The sequence below is a fragment of the Mustela erminea genome, chromosome 16 (assembly GCF_009829155.1).
Source record: "Mustela erminea isolate mMusErm1 chromosome 16, mMusErm1.Pri, whole genome shotgun sequence".
NCBI classification, from domain to species: domain Eukaryota; kingdom Metazoa; phylum Chordata; class Mammalia; order Carnivora; family Mustelidae; genus Mustela; species Mustela erminea.
The window spans coordinates 45,251,114-45,271,746 of NC_045629.1; the positions used below are offsets into that span (position 1 = coordinate 45,251,114).

Consider the following 20,633-nt stretch of genomic DNA (forward strand, 5'->3'; position numbering starts at 1 on the left):
TAGAGAACTCCATGAAGGCCCATATCTATGCCACACTCACCACTGCATTTTAGGAACTCAAATGTCTGTCAGGCAAATGAATAAAATACCTAACAGGAAGAACCTGATCAATTACAGATTCAGTTTATGAGCCTTCCCAACCTACAGCACACCACAGAACCCCAGTGTACAACAAACTACTCCCGGTTAGTGTTTTAAAACACTTTTTTATCCCAGTTCTTAATTCAGCTGGATAGCTCTGCTCCATGTTGTATCTGCTGAGGCTGAAATGTCTAAGATAGCTTCTTCCCCCACCTGTCTCGTGCTCCGTTGGGATGGCTGGAATGGCTGACATCTGGCCAACCTCTTTCTCTCCACATCACTTCTCCGAGGGTCACCCGACCTCTCTATGTAGTGGCTCAGGGTTCTGACAGCAAATGTTTCAAGAGGAAAAGTCCCAATATTGCAGAACGTATCTAGCCTCTACTTGATGTTTCAGGGACCAGATCCCATTGGCCCAGAGTCCGTGTGGAAGGGGACAAAGAGTACAAACACTGGGGTGGTTCACTGGAAGCCACCACTGTTAATTACCCACCCAAGCTTGTGATCCCAAAGCGGATAGCTTAAGTCACAACGCCTTGTTTTACAAACAAGGATCTGACCCAGAGGTTAAATTATTGGCCCAGGATTACAAGTTTGTATCAGTTCATGTTGTATATCTTTGCATACTGGCAATAAGTCAGAGGTTTGTTATGACCTTTTGCTTTATCTCATTGCCCTTTATTTATCTTCACACTACTGCCCACCCCCCTTTCCCCCAAACCCTCTTCTTTTCCCAGTTCTCAGCAGCCAACTGTGAGCAACTCTCAGTATCTATACTCAGGAAGATACAGTGCAGATCATCCAAAATGGAATGCATTTTGTAGCATGATCTACATGGATAGTAACTATTAAGTAAATAATAAAACAGCATGTTCCAGAAACTCTAGTAAGCTTTCAAAGCAAATAAAGAGGTCTTGTGATGAAACCACTTTAGAAGGCCTGCAACTACAGGGAAACCTCTGTCCTCATCCTCACCAGCAGGACAGTATGCCCACCCATAGGAAAGTGACTCCTTCTCTCACTTGCTGTGGTTTGTTTTGTCCTCCCTGAGAAGGAAGGAAATGGTCAAGTTGAAGAAAAATTAAGTCACTAGGAACTTGTTAGAAAGACGTGCCACAAGTGTGCCCAAATACACAATATTAAGAAATTTTTTTCCAGGATCAGTGGAGGCCTGAGGCATTTATTTAAAAATATGTATCATTCATTCATATATACATTCATTTTACATTATTATGCTTTACATCATCAAAAACTAAAGAGTTTTTAAGAATTTTTCAAAGTCTTGTACTGAGGCTTTGGCAATCTCTTCACAAAATATCTCATCAGGTACAGACACTAACTTGTCCAAAGAGATGTAGTTAGGTTTTACTGGATCATATTGTGCTCTTCCTAAATAGGTAAGGAACAAATGCCTTTCTTTGACTTTAAACAACCTTGTATTAAATACCTAAAAAAGAAAAAAAAAAAGTTTTTAACAAAAACATTATGCACTGAAAGATGAACTATTAAAATGTTTATTTGGCTAAAAATTTTAATTACTTAACAATTATAAAGCATTGACTACATGCTCTGTAACTATGATAAAGCTTCTGCTAAGAAACTATGATTAAAAAGAACTAACAGAACAATTATAAAGTAATTAAGGGCTATATTGTAGGCAAAAAACATTGGCTAATCCAGATGGAGGAGAAATTAAGATAGCAAATCCTCAAGCCCTGCCCCCAAAATACTTAATCAGAAATTCTGAATGGGGCCCACAGGTTCTCCAGGTGATTCTAATGACTGCCGAGTTTGAGAACCAAAGTTAGAAATCAAGGTCTATCGGCACGGAAAAGTTTGCAAGATTTCACAATCTGTGAAGCTTCCTTATTTTGGTAAAATTCCCACCTGCTCCCTCTGACATTCATTTCAGAATGAAATGAACAAGGGCAGGCCCCTAGGGGAGCCACTAGGGAAAGCATGTCTTATCCATCTTGCGGTTAAAACTCCTAAGGGTAGTGTGAGTGGCAGAAACTTTTAAAAGGAGTCAGAAACAGGCCAACCAGAATTTTTATTTGCAAGAGAAAATTCATTTCATACCACTAAGTTTTTGAAGCACCAGCCAAAAATTTAAAGTCTATCAGTTGCCCCACAGTCCTGTCAGTTAATGTATTTTTCCATTAGTTTTTTAAAAATAATATTAGTCAGACCCCTACAAGTCTGAGAATCCCAATAAGGAGGTCCCAGTTCTATAACTGGGCTTTTCAGAAGCAAGGGTTTGGGTGCCTAAGAGTCTGTGTGTTTTAAAGAAATGATTTTGCTCCATCTGGTCAAGTTTATAGTTTCCTCTGTTCAGAAAGTTTCTGTCCATCTTTGAGACCCCACTCATTCTACTGACCACTCAAATGTCGGTTCTTAGAGTGGTAGCATATCCTTGTTAAGAGCATGGATTTTTAAACTCAACTGACAAGAGTTCTAATCTTGGCTTTGTCTCTTGTTACCTGGGTAACCTTTGGACAATCCTTTTATGTTTTCTTCACTTGTAAAATCAGGATAATTATAGTACCCATCTCATATGGTGGTTGTCAGAATTAAATGAATTAATACAAGTAAAGCAGTAAAGGCAGGGCTAGTACACAGTGATCACTTAGTAGCTTCCATTATTTCTATGATTTTTTCCTACCTCTTCTAAATTAAATTAATAAGCTCTTGTAAGGTTAAGACTTATCTAAGTCTAGATTAAGGTAGACTTAGACTTAAGTCTATCTGGTTAAGACTCTAACATTATGTAAATCAACTACATTTTAGAAACTTGTCTCCCACACTAGATTACAAATTCCACAAGAATACATACCATGTCTGATTGATTTTTGTATCCCCAAACCAGATTATTTTATTATGCTCTGTCACTGAATTATCCAACAGCCCAGGGGAAAACTAATTGTTCCTGCTTTTTAGTTGAAGACCACTTACTTTACAATTGTTCCAAAAAGCCACATCTGTACCACTGCACTTTTAATAATGAATACATATACATTTAATGAAACAGAAAAACTCTCTATTAAGGGCCTATTCATAGTGAAGTATGATAGGTAAATAAACATTGCTATTTATGAAGGAACTGTACTAAGTTCAATCTAGTTCTGAGTTATATTAAAGTTGTATTTCTTTTGCCTATCGTGTATCAAGAACACAGGTAGCAAACAGAGTAGGGGGATCACTCTAATGAAATTCAATCTTTCATTTATCCAGTATATGAATATGAATATGGAATGTCTATTCACATGGCAAACAGGAAAAAAAGGATGACTTTGATGAAATTCAATCATTCATTTGTTCAGCAAATATCTACTAAATATCCCAGTATAGTTCTAGGCACTGAAAATCCAGCACTGTATAAATCAGACAGGATCTCTGCTTTCAAAGAATTAACATATTGTGAACAAGCGGATAATGTCACTTGCTAAAGAACAGCAAAGTCTGATGAGCTTGTAAAATATAAATGTGGCTTGGCACAGTGGCAAACAAACTGTTTCATGCCTTTGTAGGAGATCATTACAATATGGCTCATTAACTCGTGGTTTTATTTATTTATTTTAAAAGATTTATTTATTCATTTGAGAGACAGTAAGAGGACTGTGATGGGGGGTGGGGCAGGACAGAAGGAGAGAAGCCCAAGCAAACACCCTGCTGACTGCAGAGCCCAGTGGGGCTCACTCTCAGGACTCATGAGATGATGACTTGAGCCAAAAACCAAGAGTCAGACACTTTAACCAACTGAGCCACCAAGGCAGCCCTAACTGATGGATATAGATAGATTGGCATATACATAGACTGTGACTAAAAAGTACAAATAGAATTGAAAGGACCTTTAAGGGAAGTGATGTATTTCCAATTTAAATGGAGAAAAACACAATTGGGAATATGTTAGGCAGGATGAGCAGTAGGTAACAACTATCGGGCAACAGACTCGTCATTTGTGTCTCTGACGGAGATGTATACGTGTGCCCTAGAAGTTGTGAACTTTTCACAAGTGATCCCTCAACAACTTCTGCTAGATGCGTTCTTGATTTAAAAGACGGGCAAAAGAAATACAACCTTATTACAACTGTCAGCCTCAGAACCAGACTATCTTTGGTCCAGTTCCTTCCCAAACAGCAAGTCATTTTCTCAGTGGAACAGCACAATGCCCACAGAGAGCAGTTCTGGATGAAGGGCAATGAGAGCTCCCAGAGAGAGCTGTGACCTGTTACCTGTGGGAAGCGGACAATGAGGTGGTGGGGAATGCTCATCACATTGTGCACATAGTCAAAAGTCTCGGTCAGTTTCCTTTTATTTGCAGTCAACATCTTTGGGACTTTGGTGATCATATGTTGGATTTCATTACGTTTAAAACCTAGTTCAAGACGATAAACCTGTAAGAAAGTAGAGTTACTTGAATCACAAACGGAAACAGTTATTTTGGCAATATGCCAGAGAACACACTGATTCTTTCAAAACTGGAATGAGGACTTTAAAATTTGGAGAGAGCTATGCCAGTGCCCTCAAGGGTCCCATGGGCACCCCAGTGCTTCTGGGGTAACCTGAATTTCAAGCCCCTTTCCTGAGATGAACCCTCATAGCATGGTGATCATCATGAAGATCACCAAAAGGCCCTACCATAACGATGAAACAGAATGATGGTGGATGTGGAAGTCCTGGTCGGGCTATCTGTATGGGCCCTACACCACAGACCAGCCGTTAAGACTGTCAGCACGTTTTTTTGAGCCTCTGTTCCCCAGAACACTCACATACATGTTATCTGGAAAAACATGTCAACATTCCAGACAGAGATGGTAAAACTAAACACCCATATATGTAGTTAGGTCCTCTGCTCCCCTACCAATCCACTGCTCTCCCACTCCGCACGCTGTGCCCCCGCTGGATGGTAAGACCCATGAGAGCACAGTGCAGGGCCAGACGGACAACTGGACATGAAATACTTCAAGCACCTCAGAAAAACAGGCCTTCTATCATAATTTCAAATACCACTACAGCTTTGTATACTAACTAGAAACAAACTGCCTTTGGCCTAATACTATTCTCCTGGAGGAAGGACAGTAACAAGTGTCTGGTACATCCTGTGAGGGAACTAGAGCGGGCAGTGGGCACAGTTCTAAGGAGAGCAATGTGCTGGCCACTAGTCTTCTTTACAGGTCTTCTGGATCCAGCCTCTAAATCTCCTCTCCCACCGAGGTGACATAAAGCCGGGATCTCACACTGGGTAACAGACGTAGTTCCCAGATATCACCCGGATACCGAATGCATTACTCCAGGATTATTGGTATCAGTGTCTACAAGGTGATTTCCGCACCTAATACCTGCTCAACACATGAACATACTAAAATAAACTGCTTGCTTGATATTTATTTATTTCCTAGGTCCATCTTTCCAGAAATAACTTCTTTCACAATCTAGTGTTCTTTAAGAAGACAGAAGCAAAATCTATCCTCTTAAGCACTTAAAGAAAGAAGCTGATTTCTGAAAATCTTAAAGTTGACCTACCTTCATGTTTTCTTTCACAGGCTCCAGACTTCCAGTTAGTAGCCTTGGGAGACGAACTACCAGGTCTCTAGTCTATAGTTATTTAAAAAAAAAATCATTATTACTATACATGCACATTCAACTAGTTTGGGAAAACAAGCCATTATTAGGAACACAAATCTAAAACTCAAAATATGAGCAATTCAGAAAGAATTCAGGAATTCAGGAACCCTGAAAATACATAAACTTAAAACTGTTTGAGAAAAAAACAAATACTGAAAACAAAACTTAAGGCACTAACTTGATGGAATATTATAAAATGATACAGTTATATATTTAACCTAGTAGGGTAATTCATTCTTATACAAAAACACCAAGCATTTATAGAATTCATTTGGGCCAGGGATCTGTGAGAAACGTGAGATTTAAGTTACTAAATGGAGCACACATGGGAAAATATAAATTCTCCTGTTTTCTTTACCTTCTTCACGCTAAGTTCAAGTTCTTTCTGAAAAAATCCCAATCTGTTATCCAATCTCTCCACTGAAAAACTCAGCAAAAATGGCGCATTTCTGACCATCTGTGCGATATGTGCCTTACTGAAATTTTTTGACTGCAGATAAGCCACTCTAGAGAAATAAACAAAAAGTACATGTACGTATGATTAGCATTTACTAAAGTCATGCTACTTTCCAAAGTAACAAAAAAAAGGATAAATAAAAACATTCTATAGTAATGGTCCAAATATGGTTAAAGCAAAACAAGCACCCAACCAACTCTAGAATGGTTCCCTTTTCTACTTAGAAACCAAGTAATTCTGAAATCTACTAACAGGTTCTCTTTTCAGTTAATCTGACTTATTTTATTACTTTGTAGAAAAAAACCAATGGCTTCCGTTTAAGAATTTTTTGCTTAGAACAAAAAAATCCACAAATTAGGAAATAAGAGATTCCAAACTCTTTTTATAAAAACCCTCACACGTGGCTGAAATGGAGAGGGGAATGTTTTCGTTTAGCAAATTTACTGAGTATGTATATTCGTCAATAATTTTTACTATGATTTTCAACACGCCTTTTAACAACAGAGAAATTTCCTGCTAAGTTTCTGGGAACCAAAATAAGGTAGTAAAATAGAAAGTTTGACTATGAAATAACATTATTGGTTTTTAAAACCTTATACACATAGTAAAAGGCAGTTTTATTAAATACCTAAAATATACAAGTACATTGTCTTAATTCTTACCAGAAAAACAAAAACAATAACCTGTGAACCAGGTAAATTTTCTACATTGTATATGAAAAAAATACAGATTCAAAGAAGTTAAATAATTCCTCTTAGGCCACTAGCTAATTAACGACCAAGCTGAGATGTGAACTCAGGCATGCCTACACTGAAGGCCTATGATATTTCTATACCATGTACCACCAGAGCTTATATTTTATAAGTGACTACTACTCCTTTAAGGGACTCCCTTAGAGGATATGAGAGAAAAGACCAATAAATTAAACTATATAAAAATTTAAAATGCAAGGCAACCCCCTCCAACCACTGACAAAGTCAGAACAAGTGTTGAGTATTTATAACATGTCACAGAGAAATAACTAATTTTGTTAAAATATATAAGAATGCTTACAAAAGAAAGAAAAAGACTTTAATTTTAAAATGGCAAAGGAGATTTATAGAAAAGGCAATGTATATAGAAATTCAGCATTGCAAAAGACCCTCCAAATGTTATTTCTGAAACAACACTGAGTCATTATGTTTTTGTTTGTTTGTTCGGTTGGCTTTTAAGGCATTGTTTTTAATCTATAAAATGAACTGAAACCATAAATTCTGATGACTCTGTATTAGTGAGGGCAATAGAGAAACTGGCACTTCTGTACGATGCTGGTGGGAGCCTGAACTGGAAAACAACCTTACAAAGGACAACTTGTCGGTATCTATTAAGATTGTAAATGCTCATACCCTTTCACCTAGCAATGTCACTCCTAGAAATCTGTCCTACAGATACATAGCAGTATATGGGATATATATGATAAATATATGTATATCATTTTCACTCACACACACACACACACACACGGAGAGTCACTGCAGCCTCATTATGATAGTAGTGACTGGAAACACCCCAGCATGTTTGTCATGAGGGACTGGACAATCCACAGTATGGACTAAACAAGCATTAAAAACAAGAAGTCCTAGTACAAAACTATCTCTCATATACAGTTAAGTTAAGAAAGTGGAGAGCAGGGACGCCTGGGTGGCTCAGTGGGTTAAGCAGCTGCTTTCAGTTCAGGTCATGATCCCAACGTCCTGGGATCGAGTCCCACATCGGGCTCCTTGCTCAGCGGGGAGCCTGCTTCTCCCTCTGCCTCTGCCTGCCATTCTGTCTGCCTGTGCTCGCTCGCTCTCCCTCTCTCTCTCTCTCTGATAAATAAATAAAATCTTTAAAAAAAAAAAGTGGAGAGCAGAATATAAATGTTACCAAGTTGTATGTACATGTGTTCATTTGTATTTGTACACACATATACACACATGCTTGCATATGATAGAACATTCTTAGGTCAAACAAAAAACCTGATCATAGTTGCTGCCTCCACAGATGGTCTCAGGAAGTTGATGAGGGATAGGAATAAGTAGGTGGGATAGAGGATTACTTTTTCTCCCCCGACCCTTTTTTTGGGTCACAGCAAAAATCAATATTTGACTAAAACTTTGTCAAAACTGTTGCTACCTTCTGATAATTTTTTTTTTTTTAAGATTTTATTTTTTTGACTGAGAAAGAGAGACAGCAAGAGAGGGAACATAAGTAGGGGGAGTGGGAGAGGGAGAGGCAGGCTTTCCCACAGAGCAGGGAGCCTGATGTGGGGCTCAATTCCAGGACCCTGGGATCATGACCTGAGCCAAAGACAGATAGTTTACGACCGAGCCACCCAGATGCCCCTGTCATAATTTTTCTAATAAAAAATTAAGATATAAGGCTCAGTCAAAAAATTTTTAAATAATTAAATGCTGATTATCCTTTTGAATATCCTTACAAAGAACCAAGTAACTTTTTTATACATTTGAAATTTTCTTCATTCAAAGGAAAACAAGTTTATGAAATTAATGGTATTACAGAAATCCTAGAAAATAAGACTACTGTACATACCAGAAGAACAGCTAAATTCAATTAAAATTAGAATACTCTTGCCTCTTACAGTAGAAGCTTGTCTTTTGCTATATGTGGATAAATCTATTAAAAAATTGTAAGCAATTAAAATAATGTTCCAGAGTTTGAGTCGGCCAGGCTTAGGAACCATTAGACTATGCTGTCTATGAGGGAATATCCTTTCGTTGTTAGGAGCCTATGTGTGATCTGGAGCAAGTAACTTCAGCTTCCCTTCAACTTCAGTTTCCTTTACAGAATTAAGAGTAGGGAGACAGCGTGGTGCAGTACCCCAAACTCTGCAGTTAGACTAACTGGGCCGGAATCCCAGCTCCGTCATGTATACCATCCACATCATCTTGGGCAAATTATTAAGCCTTTCTGTGCCTCCCCTGGAAAATGGGGATATTAATAGTATACTGAAGTAGTCAATGGTACTGAAATAGTGCTGTATGGTGACAGATGGTACCTACACTTGTGATGAGCGTAGCATAACAGATAGCCTTGCACAGAATTGCTCAATCACTCCTTTGTACACCTGGAACTAATGTAGCATTGCATGTCAACTATACTTCAATTAAAAACAATATTAGCAGAGTAGTCTCTGAAATGGCTCCCAATAATCCCCCACCTCCTGGTATGCACAATTCCTTTGAATAAATCTTGAACAATAGGGCAAACTCGTTTTTGAATGGAAAGGGATCAGTGTTCTAGACAGAAGAAGCAGAGCTGGATATGACAGACTGAGTTCCCTGGAATCATTCATTCTGTTCCCTGTAATCATCTGTCTATATTATACCAGAAGGTAAGTCCCATAAAGAGAGAGGGTGTGCGTATCTATCTTTTGTGGTTCAAGTCTAGCTCAGTGCCTTGCATATACAGGAGTTCAAAATGTTCCAACACAAGGAATCAGTTTCTCATTTAGTTTTTTTTTCACTAATTCAGACAAGGCATTGGGTTCTGATGTTGTTCAAAAAACTGTAAAGTTCTCTGATATGCAGTAAGGCTCACCATCAGTGTAAGAATAATCTGGGGGTGAAGACTAGAGGCAGACCAGTTAGGAAACTGTTAAAGCCATCTTCTTGTGAAATGGGGACCCAAGGTGATTTTCACAGTGAAGATTAAGAGAAATGTATTGACTATTTGAGAAATTTAAAAAAAATGATAGGTGATTTATTAGCTGTGGATACTAAAAGAAGAGAAGCCAAAGTTACTACCAACATTTCTGATTTGGTCAACAAGGTGAACCGTGCTCCCATTCAGTCCGTCTGGGAACAGAGGTGAGAAGTAGGGAGGATGATAAATTCAAAAGGTGAACTTAGGGACAGGGGCTCTGTCTTGTTCTCTTTGGTGTTCTCAATGCCTAGCAGGAGTCTTATGTCACAGATCAATACTATCTCATCTCACTGTATTGATTCTCACAGATTTAATAAATTCTTTGAATGCTGAATGAAGTACAAAGATGTTTATCAAAGTACTTTTTAAAGAAGAAAAAAAAGGAACAACCAAAATAGCCAACTTGCGGAAATGATTAAGCAAATTACAGAGTAATGAGCCAAGAGGATGTCAGATGTCTACCATCAAAAATTGCCCAGAAATTAAAACAACCCACAAAAGTTCAGGTTTTCATAACTCTAAGTGCACTCTCAGTAATCTAGCCATTTGTTAATGGATGAAAAAATTTTTTATTCCAGTTTCTGAAGAGAACCCTGTAAGTATTGACTCAGCAGTAAGTTGAACACATAAAATGAGAAGTCAAATAAAAGAACTGTTATAGATACTTAATCCTGATCAAAGAAAGTCCATGACAATAACAACAAACTTTCATATTATCAGCAGATTCTTATGCAGCTAAGACTTAAAAATATCTTACACATACGTTTCCTTCATAACCACTTCTTGGGTTATATGGAAACCACTGTAAAAGTCCTACCTGGTCTTGAGATTTTCAAGGTCTTCAGAGAAAATAGCATAGTTTTTAGTCAGGTATGTTCCCAGCTGGTTATCCTCAATACCCAAATCCTTAAGAAACATAAGTATTTGCTTAATGTCTTTTTCAAAATCCAGTCTCAGTAGGAGGTTGGCTGCATCAGGATGTTTTTCTATCTTTGAGAGATCCACTCCTATAATAAATTACAAATAGTGCTTGAAGATAACTGTTTAGATAGCTCATTAAACTTCATACATAAAAATACAAGGAATTACTGGTGAAGATCAACAACCTGTCCAAAAGAGAACTGAGATAGGCCAACAGAAACTTCTAAATTTATTTAAACTAAACTAGTTGCAGAAATAAAATTAAATTAAAATGAAAACGAAGTACTTCTGTCAAAGTCACATATAGAGGAAAACAGTTCATTTGGGGCTAAACTTCTGCCTAAAACAAATTCACCAAGTCATACTGATCTAGCTAGGATCATCATTTTTATCTATGGTTTCTTGAATATTGTTTGAAGGATGCTTATGAGCTCCAAGGAATCTCCACAGTAATTGCTTAACGGGTAATTCTACAGTGTAAAAAAAAACCCTTCAAATAAATTGTTACTTTCTTTGACGTTTGTCATTTCCTTAGTTATAAGCATTATTTTCAAAATGTGTTTATGATCTCCTCTGGGTGGGGAAATAAAAATAACCCTATGTCTCACTCATTGTAATCTCCAGGTTTTCAACGTGGAGACAAGTACCTTGAAGGACCTCAAGAAATGTGTGTGTGAGAACAGGTGAGCCTACACAGCCCTCAGATAGAAAACAAAGCAGAAAGTATAGAAATTTGACCTTCAGATAGTCTTGTAATCTTAGGAAGTCTAAGTAAGTGAGACAAGGCACAGGAGAAAGAAAGAGGGAGAAAGCAAGTTGTTAAAGTATTCTCTGGTTATGAATATAATTAGATGGCAATGTTAATTAGGCAGGGAATCAAAGTAACCTGTAATTCAAAATTCATTAAAACTGAGCATTTTTAAAAAATATATATTTTATTTATTTATTTGAGAGAGAGAGAATGAGAAAGTGAGCATGAGAAGGGAGAGGTCAAGGGGAGAAGCAGACTCCCTGCCAAGCAGGAAGCCTGATGCGGGACTTGATCCCGCAAAGCAAGGTTCATGACCTGAGCCGAAGGCAGTTGCTTAACCAACTGAGCCACCCAGGTGCCCCAAAACTGAGTGTTTTATTCTCTCACTTTTCCCCCTTTCATCTGATTAAAAAAATAACCATGAACAGGAAAGGCGTATTCTTTACCTTTAGAGTAAACATTTGAAGATAATCTAATACCTAAAGGTTAGACCTAAATTTTATATTCCTAAAAATATTTCTTCAGGTGAAAAATAACTCTCAAACTGATTTCCAGATGCAGCTTTCAAGTCTTCAGTATAAAAGCAATTAAATAAAAACATTCTTTCTTTAATGGTATACACAACGAGAAAAGTAAATTATAATTTCTTACATTACTATAGCCATCTATTATTATCAAAACAATCAAAACATAATTCTAAACCCAAATTCCTTTTTTTTTTTTTTTAAGATTTTATTTACTTATTGGACAGACAGAGATCACAAGTAGGCAGAGAGGCAGGCAGAGAGAGAGGAGCAAACAGGCTCCCTGCTAGGCAGAGAGCCCAACATGGGGCTCGATCCTAGGACCCTAGGATCACAACCTGAGCCGAAGGCAGAGGCTTTAACCCATTGAGCCACCCAGGCGCCCCATAAACCCAAATTTCTTGATATTAAACACGCACTGATGATTACGACTATAAAACCAGATTACACAAAGACACAGAATGAAGACCAGAAACAGATCCAGGATCAACTAAATGAATAAAATAAAATATTAGCATATAATAATAATGGCATTTCAAATTAATGGTGAAAAGATACACATTCATTGCAATATAAGAGGTCCACTAGCTATACATTTAAAAAATAATTGTTTCAATTACTATGCTTATCATGGTGAGCATGATGTAATGTACAGAACTATTGAATCACTATGTTGTGTATCTGAAACTATATAACATGTCAATTTTACTTAAATAAAAAAAAATCCTTCTATATCTCAAACAAAATTTCAGAAGGTTAAGCCTCTAAATGTGTACTAACTCCAAAACCACTAGAAGAGAACCGTTTGTCAATTAGTAAGCTTGACTGCATACAAACATAAAAACCATGCATGGCTTTCTGTAATAAGTGTATTTGCACAGAAAAAGGTAGGGAAAGCTATTCAACAAACTGGTGATAGGGTTACCTCTGGAAACAAAAGGTATGGGTATGGGTATGGGTATGGGTATGTAGAGAAGGTGAGCATTCCTTCTCTTATAGTCCTCGATGGAGAGATACATAAATCAGACAGAAACTATTACCCAATCTCTGTGATAAATGTGGGAAGGGGCGCTTTAAAAATAACACACAGGGTCGGGACTTGGAATTTCACTTCCTGTTAAGCTGACCTGTGCTGCAGTGCCCCGCTCCGCAGGAGCCATCACACCCCAACTGCACTCAAACAGAAATCCTGAAAAGCTGCCTTTTTAACAGCTATCGGAGAGCAGAATCTCATCAAGAGAGCACACTGCTGCCAGCACAAATCACTTGGGCTTACTCAAGATTTCTTTAACTTGAAAAAAGAGTCCCCGAATTCCCAGTACGGACCAGGCACTTCTGTTAGGCTCTGGGGATATAAAAAATGAGTAATTCACGCCTCTAACTTCTGGGTGAACGCCGTCCGAGTTGCTTTCATCCCTTCAGTAACTACGATGATTACCACTGTATTCAGTTATGGTTACACGTATTTCCGTCAAGGTCTGGCAGGCAGCAGATTGTGCCCTAGAAAGTGCGAACCAAAAGAACTTTAATGAAGGGACTTTACACAGTGGTGTGACAGCGTGAACAAGGGCTCCCCTAGTGCTAAACAGACAAGGAGCGAAAAGTATTACCCGGACCCAGAGGGAACCGCAAGCTATTAAGAAGGGGTGCTCGGTAGGAGCCGTTGTCATGGAGCAAGGCAGTTACAGGGCCCAATGCAGGGAGGGAACAGGGGAAAAAATAAACTCCCACCTGCCTTCCCTCTCCTCCTGCAAGTGCCTCCCACTGGCTGAAGCTGCCCAGGAGCCAGCTGGCAAAGGAGCTCTAGTGCATGGAGGCTGGCCTCCCGGGAGAGAGAACAGGCAGAGAAAGGCGGAAAATAGATCTGAGAAGCAGACAGGCACCGGGACACGTGGGTCCTCAAAAACACTATCTGACAAGGCAATCAGGCTCCTCCACGGTCCTGTCATTTAAGTTACTTCCAAGATGTGCTGCTGACTTATCAACATACAAAGAAGGAATGCCTGAAACATATATTCCAGATTATATATTCCATATATTCCATATTAAGTATGCTGTAACTTACTTAAAGGCAGGGGCCATGTCTTCTGTTTATCTTGTATTTGCCATGGCACCTATCATAAGGCTGGCAAAGCTGTTCCAGAAGGAAGGTGACTGGATCTCCTCTTTGTAGCAGACATCATCTTTCTCTCCTCTCTGAAGCCACAGAACACTTATTTGGATGTCTTATGTAGCACTTCTCACTTTCCCTTTCATCCCTGCAGACCATCTATTCTTAAAAGTGTGTATTTAGATGCTTCTGAAGACTTGAAGCTTCTTGAGAACAAAGGCCATGCCCTGCACATTTGGGTAACTTGCACAGGAACAGGGAAGTAGACGACTGTTAATGTTGTTGTTAGTGCTAGAATGGAACTAAGCCGTGGTGATTGTGAGGGTCTAGAGGAGGGTCACCGAAGACATTTTAGAAGTTACTTGAACTAAGTTTTCCAGTTGTCAGAGCTGGCCAAACTGAAGGAGGGAAGGGGCAAGCAGTAGAGCTGGAAAGGTAAGCAGGGGCCAGACTAGGCAGAGCTCTGACATCCCGAGAAGCTTTTGAAGGATTTCTAGCAGGTCACTGACATAGTCAGATTGGCATTTTAGAAAGAGAACTGGTATTTGAGAGATCATCAAGGCAAAACTACTGATAAAACGACTATCAAGTTAGGACACTCCTAACCTTCCAGTGAAAAATGAGAGCCTAAAGTACAGCCGTGAGTGGAGAATGAGAGAAGCGAGAGAAGCAGATGAATTTGAGAAAGAATCCCTCACCTCCCCTCTTCCTCTCAATCCCCTGGGAGAAAGGATGTTTATCATCTGGGAAAATGAAGTCAGAGATGTGCGAGACCCAGGGATGAGAGAAGCAGATGGCTGCAACGAGGTATTGGATTGAACAGGACAGGACGAAGTAAAAAGTCTACAGTGAGATCCCTTGGCTGTCTTCAACTACCCAGACCCAAGTGCATGCTCCCAGCCAACAAGCTAAAATAGTTATGGAGCAGGCCTAGATAGAAACCATCTACATTAGGGGGACGGTGGGCTCCAGGAGGAAGGGTGGCAGGTGGTAGCGAAAAGGAAGGAATTCCTCATCTGACAGGGTTTGTTGCAGGAAACACTGTCCTGACAGGCTACTGGAAGATGCGGGAAAATTTGGCCCTAGAAATAAAGAAAACTAACCAAAGGAAAAACAAGAACTATTAACAACTGTGGAAAAATGAAAAGTTGTACAGGAAGGAAAACAATCCAGAGAGCAACAAGCAATATTTACAGTCCTAATATCATCGCTGACTGAGGATTCGTCTAAAAATTTTTACCATCGCTATACTGGGCGAACCGAATAGGGAGAAAGTATGTGTGTACATACACGGGATCAACCAATGTCTAAAACTGATGAACCAAGCAACAGCACTGTAAACAGTTACGTAAACAGAGATTAACTGCAAACAGAAAGAGCTGTAAAAGTTAAGTAGATCCCTCTGGGGAATAAATAGCATGAAGCTCAGGAAGGATGAAGCAGAGTACGATTTTTCACTAGAAGCCTTTTCACACTATTTGACTTCTGTTCATCTTGATAAAAGTTTAGAAATGCTGATTTGAACAAAGCAAGGCAAAAAAGCGAATGAGGGATACCCTCAAGAAGGGTATCCTAACCTACCCTCTTTGTAGGTTACTGAGACTTACCTAGCAGCACTAATTTCTGCAGAGTCTCGGAATGATCCACGTAGTCTCGGAGCGTGTACGTGTCTGGGGGCAGTGCCGGGTCTGCAATAATCTGAATGGCCTCCTCCTCAGAAACCGGCTGCAACGGAGACACTGGAGGCAGGTCGTCCAGCGCTTCCAGGCCGGCCATGTAGAAAGACAGGCAGTCAGCTCTCCAGTCTGTATGCCCAATGCTAAACCTCTTGCCTAGTTTGCTTCTTTTTAAGGCCTGGGATCACCGCAGAACTAAGTGTCTGAGAAGTTCACATATTTTCTGCCTTCGGAGAGGTAAGGCTAAGACTGTTTAGAGAAACTGTTCCTCCAAGATAATCTATCTGTTGGTACATTTCTGTTCTTCTGTTCGTAAGGAGGAGGTCCCACACTAAATTCCTTCCCTTTAATTCACTTTTAATCAACAGGTAAGAACTCTAAAAAAGATCAACTAACCTTCAAATACATTTTGAGATAGATTCTACCCCACCCTGTTAAACTGGCCCAAAGTACAACATATTCTACCAGCCTGATTTGTTTGTATGAGTTGGAGTCATTATATCCTGAAATGTCTTTTGATGCAATCCCCTCTCCTCCAAGTTATTCTCAAGTACGCTTTAAAAGGACTTCTATGATTCTCTTTCTACCACCTGTAGTCCTTCGCTGTGGACATGCCCCTCTCTAGCAGGGCCTTGATTCTGAGATTTTGTTTTGTTTAAACCAAACGTGGTATGGGAGACACTGGAAACTGTAACCTACCTTGAGCTAAGGAATCAAAACTATGATTTCTTTTGTTGTCCTATTTTTTGCTTCTAATCACTACCCTTCCTTATTTCTTAGAGCCAGTCTTTCCTCCCTGCCCCCCTTGCCCTGCTGTCTTTTATATTCTACTTAACCTAATATTATCTCATTGCGGTAAAATATTCCCTGCATGGGAATATTTCTAGAATAGGAAGCATAGGAGAGAGAGGATTGACTAAAAAGTGACAAAGGAGCCTTTTGGGGTGCTCTATTTGTGTTGTTTTGGGTTTGTAAGTTGTGGAGGCTGTTACACTACTAGATGTGTTTGTCAAAATTCATAAGCTGTACACTCAAAACTGACGAATTTTACTTGGATAAAATTATATCTTAATCAGGAATATCATATTAGGATAAATTATACCCTAGTAAACCTAATGACCACCTAAAAATTTTTTTATAAATAATTTAAATAATAAAGTATTTAGAAAACAACTATTACATATATATCTAGAACACAGTATTTTATACAGTAATCTACAAACCTTTTTTTCCTCAGTCAGGTAAGTAAATGAATACAACGGACATTGTTCTTTTTCTTACTTGGTACAAAGTACGACTTGAAATGGGCTAACAGACTATCAACCATTGACCTGCTCAAACTACCAAAGTGGGGCAAGAGGGACTCTTCAAGAAGTCCAGAATTACCTTCTAGAGACAGCTCAGAATCAAAACTGGGTATGTTTTCTGTCTTCTGTGTCTGTTCATTCATGGAAGGAAGCAGAGTACCTTGGGCAGAACCAATCTCTTGCCTACTTGAGTTGGTAGACTGGGAACTATTCCATAAGGAGGAAGTCCTGTATGTCTTGAATCCCCACTGGAGAAAGTAATTGTCAGAAGACATCTGTGGCTGAGCAGAAAAGCCATGCAACAGTGTTTTTCCTGGTCTCGGGAAATGTTTTCGAAGTTGTGTAGCTATAATGAAGCTACTCAATTTAACTGAATTGAACCATCTGGGTATCTGTTGGGCTGACAAAGCCATTTTTCTTAAAGTAGCCTACAAAGGAAATATATAACCATCAAAAAAGAGAAACTTATTTGACTTAAATGTTTAGAATTGTATTCAAACAACAAAATAATAAACTGGAAAATCTTTTTTTCTAATTCAAAGATGTTTAATAGACTTAGATGATTGGAGTAGTCCCATGTTATTTAATCACAGGAAAAGCCAAAACAAGGCAATCCCAGTTACAAACCAAAGGATGGGAACTTTTGAACTGGAAAAATAAAGATTCTTTACAATGAGAAAAAAAGCAAAACCAATTGTATAAGAAAACCATTTAAAACAAAAATCTGTTAATATTTAAATTACAGCTGAACCCAATCATCTCTGTTAGTTTAATATTTAAAGGAAATAAGGTGATGCAATGAAGTGTTCTTGAAGTTTGGTTTGTAGGACATTTAAGAAACAAACTGTTGATCAAGACACTGAATTATGCAAATGAATTTTGTCTATGCATTACTCACAGAATAAAAAACAAGAAGAAATCTACTTTGTCCTAAGTGAATTATCACTGTCCTAAATATTATTATCACTGTTAATCTGGAAGATTGTTTCTTGGTTAATCTTCAGGGCTGAACACTGTTGATTATTTCAGATAAAGCTGTTCCTCAAAAGGGAACTGAACAAAACCAATTCTGCCAAATTCTGTTTTTTGGCTGTAAAAAAAAGAAAAAGAAAAGGCCTTCGAAAACAAAAGGTCAAAACTAGCACAGAAATACATAAGCAGCCAGTAAAGAATATATGAATATTTTGACCAAAGATGCAGTTTTTTTAAAAAGATTTTTATAAGAAAAGGCTGTTAATACTTTAAGCTCCAAGATTATGAAGAAACTTTATATTTACACAGCTTAATTACAAGATTAGATTTGATGCATATAATTTTATGTTAAATAAGATAATCCATAAAACACGGAGCATGGAATCCAGCATATGGAAAATCCTCCACAAATGTTAGCCATTTTTTTTTAAAAGATTTTATTTATTTGACAGACAGAGATCGCAAGTAGGCAGAGAGGCAGGCAGTGGGGGGGTGGGAAGCAGGCTCCCTGCTGAGCAGAGAGCCGGATGTGGGGCTCCATCCCAGGATCCTGAGATCATGACCTGAGCCACCCAGGCGCCCCCTTATTACTATTATTATTATTATTGATTAGATATCCATATATAAATGAATTCTGCTGGATTCGTTGTAACATACAACTTTTTGATTTGTTTTTCTACAGACTGGAATTCAGCTTCTTTTATGCTCAGAATCAGACTGGATATTAAAGGTCTAACCTCCTCCCAGAGATCTGTAGTGTAGGGAAGCCTCCTGAAAGAGTTTATAAAAGTGAAAGTCTCATCGTCATTCTGAAATGATTTCAGAAAGGAAATAGATATGCACAACGGCCTTGTGGGATAGGTGCTTTTTGTTAAATTCTGGTAGGAAATGACCTGCCACATCAGTCAGGTTTTCCCTCAAACCTGTAACATTCTCTACACAAAGTCATAAGAGAGCAAACTGGAAGCTTAGAAGACCTCAGTTGTACTAGTTGACAAGACTATTTCTTGTGGTGGTGGGCAAACTGGCCCATGATGGGGGTTCAATAACTATTCTTTAACAATTTTTTGAAAAGGTTATGGATACAATAATATGACTCTTAAGGTTCCTATCAGCTTTAAAATATTTTGACTTCAAGTTTGTCTAGACATTGCATCCTACTTCAAAGCAAACTTCTGAAATCCCACATTCACTGTGAAGCCTTTCCACACTCAAATTAATACTTTTCCTATCATATAGCGGAAATTAACTTTTGAATTCTGCCATATTCATTAAAAGACTTTTCTGCATTCAATTAATGTTTATCCTGTTTGTATTTACAAGGGCAGTCTCCTCCCTACATCAGCATTTCATTGCTGTTTATACCTCTTAACAATTGATGAATTGTTCTGAAGTTCACCAGAGCAGGGCTGGGTTCTATCTCCGGACCCACCCTCCCAGGGGACTATTCCCCATTAGCCCAGGGATTTGCATTGCTCCAAAGTCTGTTGGATGGAAATGAGTCAGTTGCAACTATGATTAAATCATTTGTCGACTCAGTATTCAAAAGCGGGTAAGGCATTTGCAGACGTGCACAAAAGCCCTGCGTAGCGGTCCCAGTAAATCTAACACGGTTCCATCAGGAAGATTAAAGAAAAAAGTCCTAAAGGACCTGTCAAGTCCATTAAAACATCATATACTAGGTTCTTGCTCTAGTCCTTCGCTAGGTATAGGAACGGTCACTTAAGTCCTGTTTTTCCAGAGTTCAAGATTTCTACCTCTGTAAGGCTGGTAAGTGAAGTCAAGAGATGGGGGGAGGGGTGGGTGTGAAGACGGTTCCGTAGTCAGGGGCCCCTGGTGAACGCCACACGCCCCTCCTAGGCCATTCTAACAAGTCCCCACAGCGAACTTCCGCAGGAAGCCGGCTGACACTCTAGGCTTCCTTCCGCGTCCTTCGCAAAAAGCGCTAACAAACAAGCATGGTTGCGTTTTCGTCTCGTCGGCTAGGGGAAAAAAAAAAACCAAAAACTAAATTAATCGCTCCCGACTGGGCCGCGGAGACCCAAGGGCCATGAGGTTCTGGTCGCGGCCTGGACGCGGGTGGGTCCGGACGCGACCCCCACCGGGAGCGCGCCCCGCGTGCTCCCGCGGCTCCGCTTTACCTGTGGCGAGGCCCACGCTCTCGGTTTGGTTGGGGGTGGCTGCCAAGCTGGTCCGGCCCGGCCCGGCCCGGCGGACAGTCCCGCAGCGTCTCACGCGCGCCGGCCGGCGCCGCCGCGCTCCCTCGCCCACGTGGACTGCGGCCGGAGTGGGCGAGACCATCTGCGAGACCGCGCGGGGGGAGAGCGGGCGGCGTGCGGAGGGGAGGGAGCCGGCCAGGGGTCACAGCTTCCCTTCTGCCCCACGCTGCTTCCCTTAGACCTCGTCCACCGGGAATGTGAAGACACCGCGAGTCCGCAGAGATGCGGCTCCCGGAAGACCCGCGGCGGCAAGGCCGGCGGCGCCCCCCCTCCGCTCGAGGCCGCGTTGGCGGCGCCGCGACCCCG

General features: G+C 39.7%; 1 protein-coding gene across 4 annotated transcripts; it reads right to left on the minus strand.

Moving 5' to 3' along the window:
- Positions 1 to 1,241: 1,241 nt before the first annotated feature.
- Positions 1,242 to 20,390, minus strand: MTERF3 (mitochondrial transcription termination factor 3). 4 transcript variants are annotated; one of them, XM_032315684.1, is made up of 9 exons: positions 20,250 to 20,390; positions 20,020 to 20,090; positions 17,216 to 17,564; positions 15,761 to 15,913; positions 10,665 to 10,854; positions 6,065 to 6,212; positions 5,605 to 5,676; positions 4,314 to 4,475; positions 1,242 to 1,528 (listed from the first exon to the last, which is right to left on the minus strand). In XM_032315684.1, exons 3-9 carry the CDS (start codon positions 17,547 to 17,549, stop codon positions 1,334 to 1,336), a joined length of 1,254 nt encoding a protein of 417 aa, XP_032171575.1. In that variant the 5' UTR covers positions 17,550 to 17,564; positions 20,020 to 20,090; positions 20,250 to 20,390; the 3' UTR covers positions 1,242 to 1,333. The 4 variants fall into 4 exon arrangements, with proteins under 4 accessions (XP_032171575.1, XP_032171578.1, XP_032171577.1 ...); XM_032315687.1 differs by having other exon boundaries at positions 19,866 to 20,090; positions 20,250 to 20,277; XM_032315686.1 differs by lacking the exon at positions 20,020 to 20,090 and having other exon boundaries at positions 20,250 to 20,360.
- Positions 20,391 to 20,633: the final 243 nt, after the last annotated feature.

What these genes read in the sequence shown, in the direction of transcription:
- MTERF3 (XM_032315684.1), bottom strand. Translation starts at nt 17,549, where the DNA reads ATGGCTTTGTCAGCCCAACAGATACCCAGATGGTTCAATTCAGTTAAA. An exon ending in TTCTGAGCTGTCTCTAGAAG is followed by an intron (nt 15,914 to 17,215) that starts GTAATTCTGGAC and finishes CCGGCCTGGAAG; the next exon opens with CGCTGGACGACCTGCCTCCA. An exon ending in TCATTGTCCGCTTCCCACAG is followed by an intron (nt 1,529 to 4,313) that starts GTAACAGGTCAC and finishes TTTCTTTTTTAG; the next exon opens with GTATTTAATACAAGGTTGTT.